General features: G+C 40.2%; 1 protein-coding gene across 2 annotated transcripts in view; it reads right to left on the reverse strand.

Annotated features, from left to right (window-relative positions):
- Positions 1 to 9,322, reverse strand: part of LOC139118955 (protein mab-21-like 3) — a 28,416-nt gene extending 19,094 nt beyond the window's left edge. Inside the window, exons 1-4 of one of the 2 annotated variants that reach the window (XM_070682536.1) lie at positions 6,985 to 9,322; positions 6,007 to 6,241; positions 5,522 to 5,675; positions 612 to 952 (exon numbers count right to left, since the gene is read on the reverse strand). In XM_070682536.1, coding sequence (XP_070538637.1) covers positions 680 to 952; positions 5,522 to 5,675; positions 6,007 to 6,241; positions 6,985 to 7,075 — 753 coding nt within the window. In that variant the 5' untranslated portion in view covers positions 7,076 to 9,322 and the 3' untranslated portion in view covers positions 612 to 679. Of the gene's footprint in view, positions 1 to 611; positions 953 to 5,521; positions 5,676 to 6,006; positions 6,242 to 6,984 lie in introns of those variants that run through there. The other variant, XM_070682537.1, reaches the window with a different exon arrangement.

The following is a 9,322-nucleotide window of genomic DNA, read 5'->3' on the forward strand; positions in this document are numbered from 1 at the left end:
GGGAATTTCCCTGCTTAGTTCAGGACAATGCACTGCGCGTGAGTTCATATATAGGTCAGGGTTATACTTTAGTTACATGGATGGTTAAATTTTCCTTCGCTCCCTTTAGATAAATGAATAAAATGGGTGTAAAATTCTTACTGAATCCCAAACCCCAATAAAAACTTACTACTGCTATAACATCACTAATCATGTTTGTTTCTTCGTAAAACAAAATTTTGCAACAAATATGACCCTCCAACATGGAATTTTCCGAGGTAAAAATGGTCAAAAGTTACAAATAATGGCCCTTTAAAGTTTTTGGGTTTTTTGGGTTTTTTTATTTTTTTTTTTTTATCAGGCGAAAAATTATTGATACAAGTAATGGACATCTGATGTGGAATTATGTGCAGAAAACTTTCGTATTTGTAGAAATGAGTGATTTAAACATCAGTGTTTTTGACTCTGTCGGTAACACTACATATATTTCTAAGGTTTCATCAAAAATGATTTACAGAATTTGAGTAATTTCCAATTACAGGAAAAGGCAGTATGGTTATACTCTCTAAGAGGGATACATAAACTAAGTTGAAATCACGGGGTTATGGGATATGATCACCAAGGCCCTGAAATCGAGTCTGAAACCGGTTTAATTTCTGAGCTTCGGAGGAATACATGTAAATATAAGACAGTCAATGTCCTAATCGCGGAGAAAACGTCTCGGTTCGTTTAAGAATTCGCCGAGTTTCTTGTCAACATGATCAAAGCCTTTACCGTTCCCCGGATCTTTTAGATTTCCGTGTTTGTCTTTAAACAGATTGATCTCCGGCATAAAATAGTGCGGACAAACACGATCATTGACCCACTCTTTCAACTTTCTCACAAGACCCAAGACGCGTTCGCCAAGCTTCAGCTTCACAGGTGACCAATCGGTGTCATGTGGATGACTTTCACATTCCCATAGCAACAGCGTCTGAAATGCGAAGTATTTAAGATTAAATTGCGCGGGAAGTGCAGTGATTTGATGTCTGAACCTCAAGGTGTTGTTCGAGGACAAAGGTGAGAAGGACAATAGTGATGCGTTCACGTTTTTGCATGCAGTTACGCCGAATCTTGTCTATGTCACAATATATTGATGGCTGTAAAACATTAGAATACCAGATATGAACTGAAAATGCTCACGTGTTTCATTATATATTGCATTTATGTGCAAGTTTGAACCTTTGCTACATGCTTTGCTACATTTAAAGTGTTATGATCAACGCAATGAATTTCACCACAGATCAATTCTAAAGGTCATTAAGTATTCAAATATGTAATTGGATGAAATAAAAATAACTAATTTCTTTGAGTACTGTCATTGTATCACAATATAGCATGTGTAATTACCTTTGGTCAAGTCCTTCAAGCTCTATATGCCAAACCGTGAAAGCTTGTTAGCTATTTATGCAAATTATGAATTAGCTGACATGAAAATGCAAAATGACTTTCAATACTGTTATAACCTGGTATAATGATCAATGTACACAGCATGTTTCGCCAAATTTTATCAAGTAAATGCCAGTATATATCCCTAATTTGGAAGGTTCATTAAATATGCATATTGGGAATTGGCTGAAAAAAATGTCAAATGACTTTCAATAATCTTGTATCATAGTATCTTTAATGTACATAGCAAGTTTTGCCAACTTTGGTCAAGTCAAAACAGATAAATATCGCTAATAAATGCGGGATATCGGACCGCAGGCGGGCGAAGATTGCATTATAAGCGCGCCAACCCAAACTCACTGCATGGACATCACATTTACGAAATCGAAGTCCAAAGTCAACTACGTCATTGTTAGAATAAGAGAGGTTTTCCATCACACGGGAGCATACCACCACAAATTTTGCACAGATGGCGTTGCACTGGCATTGAAAAAGGGTGCATGGGAGCATGGGAACGCGGGCAGTTTCCCTCGCTATGGGTAGGAAATGCATTGAGTAAGACACACTTCCGGGTTCGCAAAAAAACGAGGATCCCATTTACGGGGCGCTCAAATATAACTATTTGCTGTGATACATAGCAGAGGCGTATATGTTTGTGATGCTGAGAATAACATCAGTAAATAAATGACGGGTTTTAAAAGTTGACGTTTTTTGCGATGAAACAGACTTCTGAAGGTAGCTCGCTTGGGGAACACGTCATCCCGGCCGCTGTCCGCTTTGACCCCAGTAATTCACACTGGTTTTGGTCGGCCCCAGGTACCCAAGTCACTTCGACCCCGTCACACTTTTGCCTACACACTACGGGTTTTTTGGCAGCCAATTTGTTTCACGCGTAGTCGTCCTAATGAATTATTCATGAGCCCACTACGGCAGCGACACGCTGTCTCATGGACGTTGACGCCCGTCAGAAATATATAACGCTATTGCCGCCGTTTCACGCTAGCATTGTCCTAAAGATTCTCTAAATATATAGTATACATATACATGAAAACGTATATGTAAGTATTTTACTTACATATAAAATAAATTACGAAGATTCTGCCAAAATTATGCTGACACAGACAAGCGGTTATGTTCGAATCGCGTACAGCACCACTGCTAATTAAGCCCTGAAACCAATTCGTACAAGAAAAGTAAGGCGTAATTTTAAAATCGAAAACGATACGATTTTTGTTACGATGAACATCCGAAGGACTGTGTCTTTTCTTTCATTTCGTGCGAAAAATGAAAAAATTGAACCGGCGAGTTTTAGGTATTGCAAGTGTGGATGAATGATACGAAAAATTCCCATAGTAAACAATGGTTTTTGCGCCGTCGTCGGTACCTTGTGGATCGCTTGCTTCAATTTTTTTAGTGTTTCATTCATAAATACAAAAATTCACACCTGAGACCTTGAGATGCCGTACTACAATCGTATCGTTTTCGATTTTTAAATATATGCTTAAATTCTTGTGATTTTACACTTGAACCGCCGTCTGTAGTTCGACAAAAAAACACATTGCCCGCGCCTCATAGGAAAACAATGGCGTCTACTATCTGCAAATTCATGGCCGCTATCGTGCCGATCACTTGCTTCAATATATTTATTTCATCAGCTACGAATGTAAAAATCTAAATCCGTAATCTTTAGATGTCGTTCTACAATCGTATCGTTTTCGATTTTTAAATATTGGCTCAAATTATTGTATTTTTACATTTTTACCGCCTTCAATTTTTCGGCAACACACATACTCGCGCCCCATAGAAAACAATGGGCGCTGATGATCTACCAGCTTCGCCGCTATCGTGCCGATCGCTTGTTTCAAAATATTTATTTCACCCGCTTTGAATGTAAAAATCTAAATCTATAATCTTGAGATACTGTACTACAAGGGTGTTATTTTCGATGTTTGGATATTCCGTTAGTTTCGTGTAAATTTACATTTTACTCTCGTGATTTGGCGACGTACGCGTATACGTTACTCCCTCCCTCCCGCACCCAGTATTATCGGCTGTAAATTCTTCGCCGCTACCGTGCCGATCGCTTGCCTCAAGATACTTATTTCTTCAGCTATGAATGTAAAAATCTAAATCTATAATCTTAAGATACTGTCCTACAAGGGTATTATTTTCGATGTTTTGCTGTTGCGTTGGTTTTATTTAAATTTACATTTTACTGTCGTGATTCGGCGACGTAATTTATTACTCCCAAGCCCATACAAAATATTTACCGGCTGTGATTATTCACCGGTCCCGAATCAATCGCTCGCTTGGAGATTATTATTCCTTCAGCTATTGACTTTAAAAAAATACACAAATAATCTTGATGTTGTGCACTTCAATTGTATGGTTTAAGATTTTTGAAGTTTTGCTTAATTTTTTTAAAGTTTACATTGTTACAGACGCAAGTAATTCAGCGCCTTACATGCAGAATACCCTATTAGATAACAACGGCGTTTTCACCGGCTGCAATGCTTTACCGACCCCATTTACATCGCTCGCCTATTTATGCTTATTGCTGCCACTATGTAAATAAAAAATTACACATATTATCTGGAGATAATATGCTGCCATTGTGTGGTTTTCGATTTTTGAATGCATACATAATTTGTTCATTTTTTGCATTTGTATTGCTGGTGTTCGGCGACATCAACATGCGTTGCGCGATATTGTAAACATTGGCTGTATAATCAGTCTGCAGGTGTATTTCAATAATCCGACATATCTTGGGAAGTATATCCCATTGCCAACAGTAACACGTATTGTCGGGATTATCGTACGGAAAAAAGACTGCAAAAGTAAGACTTATGAATCTTCATCAGAATTGAACACATCATGATTGTACACGAGTATCAACCGTGAATGCACGTTGAGCTCGGCAGTTACACAAGCATGGTACGCTACATGCATAGCCCTACGAGTATGGCAACAGTGTCCGGCTTTGGCTACGCCGCCTACCGGAGGTGGGAGGCGGCGTAGCCAAAGCCGGACACTCTCGTCATACTCGTAGGGCTAGCTACATGCACTGCCGCGATGCCGATCGTATGCATTCCAAGGCCTATCCGGAATTTGTTTCACAAACAACCTCAAAGGAGAGCAAACATACTTCTATGGACAATGACGAACACGTTTCTTGGCGAAGCAAAATCAAAACAGTGCAGAAGTACATGAAGTAGGTCATGGCCTTGGACTCTGTGCACGAACCTGATTGGACACTTCAATACCTTTGACCCAAAGTTATTATTCATCAGCACTTCCATGCCATGAGGCTAGGTAGAGAACGTATGTACTCATTTCTGGCGATCGAGCAGCGAGGGAAACAATCAATTACCAAGGATAAAGCTAATTTGCTAAACGATATTTTATCTTGAATAGTGAGTTGAATGAGTAATAAAATATCATATTTTTAATGTTCAATACGAGGTTGAAACACGGAGGGACCGTGGTTGAAACCAGAGCTATCCAGCTGTAGCCAACCTGGACAAGCACATTTCACAGCGCCCTCAAACAGTCGATTGTTTTCACTTGCCATACGCGGCGTAACAGAAAAATTAAAACTTTCATAACTTCATTAATATCCAAGCCATGCCCACCAAAACCTTTTCAGTTCTAGCCATTTGAATTCTGAAGATGTCTACCAAATTTGACTGAAATACGTTCAGCCGTTTTTGAGAAAATGGACCAACAGACAGACAGACAGACAGACAGACAGACACACAGACAGACAGACAGACAGACATCGCTGCGACATATGCTCACGTGTTCACACGTGAGCAAAAAATAAGGCCAAATAAAAAAATGTTTGCGGTAATCGGACCTATTCTATCTAAAACCCTCTGACCACGAACGTTTTTAGCATTTTCCAAAATCACTCACGCTTTTGCCAAATTTTGTCGTTTTTGATGGGTCACACGTAAATAAACAAAGTTCCCAACCGACCTACCCTATTTTCTGAGAGCTTGGTGACAGATACACACAGTATATTTGTGCTCAATAGTAACTTTTTCTAAGTTCAAGGGAGGATACAACCATCAGGTCATCAGGTCACACGACCTAAACTACTGTGTAGCCTTACCTTCAAATGATACGAGGACACTACAGGTTTAGTCGAACGACACCAATGGTCCTCTCGTAGTTTCTTCAGAATTCTGAGACACTGTTTACGACATGCACCATGTTGGTCTATTCCCTCCAACAGCGCCATTTCACAGGGTTGAAATGATGTCTGCCTGTATTTCAGAAAAGATTTCGAAATTTAAAAGAAAATTGAGAAGTGTAACTTGCTCTGTGGGGTGCAGCATAACGATGTGACTTTTTAAGTGTTCCAATCTTTGTACGAATGAACAGAGAATGAGAGAGAGAGAGAGAGAGGGGGGGGGAGAGAGAAAGAGTAAGCAAAATACGATCGTACGTGTAGAGTATCTTTTGTAGGAATGTGTTCCGCGGATCTTACGCTGGGCATGATCGGCCAAAGATTATACATGGTATCGAGTTGTCTGCTGTACTACTAGTACTGGATCTGGTTTAAATGAACGGTAGGTATGATATGCATAAACATACCAGTAGAGATTGTCTTTCGCAACAGCATTAAGTCCAACTCTTTTCACTTCTTCCACTTTGCCAGCAGGCGGCCAGAGCGACGTCCGTGGCCATTTCGCCAACACCGACGGATGTAGGCCTATACCGTTGTTAGGCACAAATGGTACCAGATCAACAGATATGCTACCGTCAAAGTCGATCATCAGTTTCAGGGTTATTGCCGGTCCGTGCGTCTTGTTGCACAGTTTCACATATCCTATTACAACAAATAACAAAACATCTCCTGGAGACACAACATTTGCAATGAAATTATTCTCCATTTTATTATTCAATGAGTCGCCGGGGATGTGCATTTAATTCGGGTAATTCATACTTCGGTCATCATCGTAAGTAATGTATTTTATGACTATTGAAGCATAAGCATTAATTTGTGACTGTAATCTCTTTTCAGTTTAATCAACAGAATAAAGTTTCTCTCCCCGACCAACATTTTTCCATTGTGAAAACGTAATCTCATTTAAACTGAACTTTAAAAAATCCCCTGCTATCCTGAACAATATAATGGTTATGCATGTATGCGGGGTACCCCTTCTCTCCGCGACCTAGGGAGATAGCCAACTTCAACAAAATGGTATTGATACATCACCATCGTAGAGGGCAGTACGACAACATATCAGATACATAGTTCACAATATCTCAGGAGTCGCTGTCGGGGTACCAGAGAAACAAATTACCCAATATTTACATGTAATGATATTTGAAATTCAAAATGGCCACCATCCCTGTGTTATCTCTATGGGGGACATAAATTCCCGCTTTTCAAAAAACCAAGGAGGTGAAAACTGTATTCATACCATAAGATTCAAAATGAGCCCCCACAAGAGTTAGGCTAAAAGAATATTGTAAAAGTTTGAGAGTCTGAGTATCTGTGCCCGAGCCGCATTCTACCTTTAAAGTTGTTTCACAGTGTTTTCCAGACAAGGTTTTATTTCAGCATACCTCTTAAGTTACAATTCCGTATAGCTTCCTGAACCAGACCCTTGAATAGACTTCTGACTTTGAAGGGGACAAGATCATCGTCCACTTTCATGTCTTGTGAATGCCAGATAGGATACACACCACCATTGTCGTATCAAATCGTAAAAGAATGTTCTTGGTGTTCGGATCACGATTAAGGGGAACTTCTTCAGACCACAGTGCGCGTAGATGGAGTATAAAATACAGATCAGGCGATACAGGAATTAACGTTGCGCTCGAAACTTTATTTGCCCAGGTCAGCCTGATGGCTGCCTGGGGCAACCCTTAGCTCCGAGAGCCTGGAGATATGCTCACTCCAAGGCCCCCAAAGTCCGACTCCCAAATTTACAATACTTTGTCGACAAGAAAGCTTGCCAACGCTTGTTTCACAATGATTAATACATAGTATGCAAGAGAAATGTCATAACACCATTGTTTTAAATCCAAGCTGTGAAAATATGAAAAGCGATACTTAACAGCTACAGTTCTGATAAAAGTTCGACTACATTGTCTTTCTATTGTCCAACCTTGCGTGAGACATTTCATGCATAATCATAGGAATTCACGAGACATGCGGGTGCCTGGAATGGCGTTGCCATTGAATTTAAACAGAAGAGACTTGAAAATGTAATTTGCCGCCAATTTTGAAGAATTACACCTCCGGTAAATCGTGGGAATTCAAGCCCAAGTGGCGAAATGTTGAAATTTGGCGAATTACTAGAATGAAGATTTACAGTAACCGATACAAATTATAGAAACATGACATCGTTCTTTCTCCCACAAAGGCTTGCCCTCAAGCCTTATAAAAGGTGTCTCAAATATGGATAGAATACAAAAATATTACATTTACACAAAATACACAAGGAAAGTACAGAATTTCAGAAGAACATCAAGTGGAAAGTACAATTTTTTGTTTGTAATTAGAAACATGACATCGTTATTTGAAAATAAACGAATAATGTATGTGTTGCAGTGCTGATAGCAGATGTATACAAGCTGTATCGGGCAATGTCCGCGGTAAAGTTTGTAATCAAAAGTTTCTCCAGTGAGATCCGTTTCTAGAACAATTTCGATTACCATATTGACGATGTTCAAATTTAAAAACTAACTATTCAACTCTCCAACCCCCCAACCCTTCGTATCGGAGACGTCTTACGCGTAGCACTGCAGCGTCGGTAATTCTCGTAGCTCTATAATTATCTTCACTTAATAAAAGAGAAACCCACTCCCAACCCCCAAACCAACCCGCGTAGATGAGGCTTCGTATAAATAAACACAAACGAGTATAAATAATTAGATTTCTCTGTTGAACAATACCAATATTTGAATCAAAGCGAGTCTACTATACTAACTATTTGACCACAAAAACGCCTCGAACAATTGTCAAATTCAGTTCGCAGACAAAAGACGCAGTTCCAACGATCATACACAGTTCTCTTGTTCAACTTCGGCAAATCTCGAATCTGCTCACCCTTCAAAATGTTGATACTCTTATCTTCTCATGGTTGATCTGCCTTGACGTGTTCTTCGCTGGCTTCCTTGGGTTGAATGATTCAGCTTGCCTCTGTAAATATCACCTTCTCCTGTAATTTGTTTCGGTCTGAATTCTGCATTGTCCATCCTTTATGTCATCCGGGGAATTTCACTCAGGTGTCCGGGAGCGACTCGCTTCTCGAAGTTCTATCGGGAAATTCAATTCAGCTTTGCTGTGAGAGGCTTCGTTTTCTTCGTTTTCGGGGAATCATGCGGCTCAGATATTGGCAGGCTTCCTTTACAATTTGATAGTCGCCAAACGATACAAAGTGGTAGCCTTTAGGAGGATTTGGCAGAGGAACTCGAATTTCGGGTGTCCCAAAGTCTGGGAGCTGACTTGGCGGTTGTACTACGGATGTCTTTACAATCTGACCACTTTTGTTGATATCGTAATATCTTGGTCGGCTCGAGGTTGTATACTGAAAATTCGGCAATGCCTCCAACTGTACCATGTAATCAAATTCGTCAGGCTTACTGACCTTTAAGCCCGAGGCGTAGCTGCCAGCAATGCGGGGCTGATGGCTGAATCTTTTATCTCTCAGGTTGACGTAAGTCAAAATGCTATCGACCACTTCGAGGACCTTCTTCACGGCTTTTTGTGTCTCATCTCTCCGAATTTTCACCTTGGTATCGGTGAAATAGTTTAGGTCGTCGACAAGGCCCGTGTCAGCTGACGTGCGCGCCCGCTCAGACATGACCGACGCACTTTACTGCAAATTACCACCAAATTCCGGCAGCCTTGTTTTCGAGATGGACCAGGTCAGCTGATGTGCCTTGTCTAAGCTTA

Source organism: Ptychodera flava, chromosome 19 (assembly GCF_041260155.1).
Source record: "Ptychodera flava strain L36383 chromosome 19, AS_Pfla_20210202, whole genome shotgun sequence".
NCBI classification, from domain to species: domain Eukaryota; kingdom Metazoa; phylum Hemichordata; class Enteropneusta; family Ptychoderidae; genus Ptychodera; species Ptychodera flava.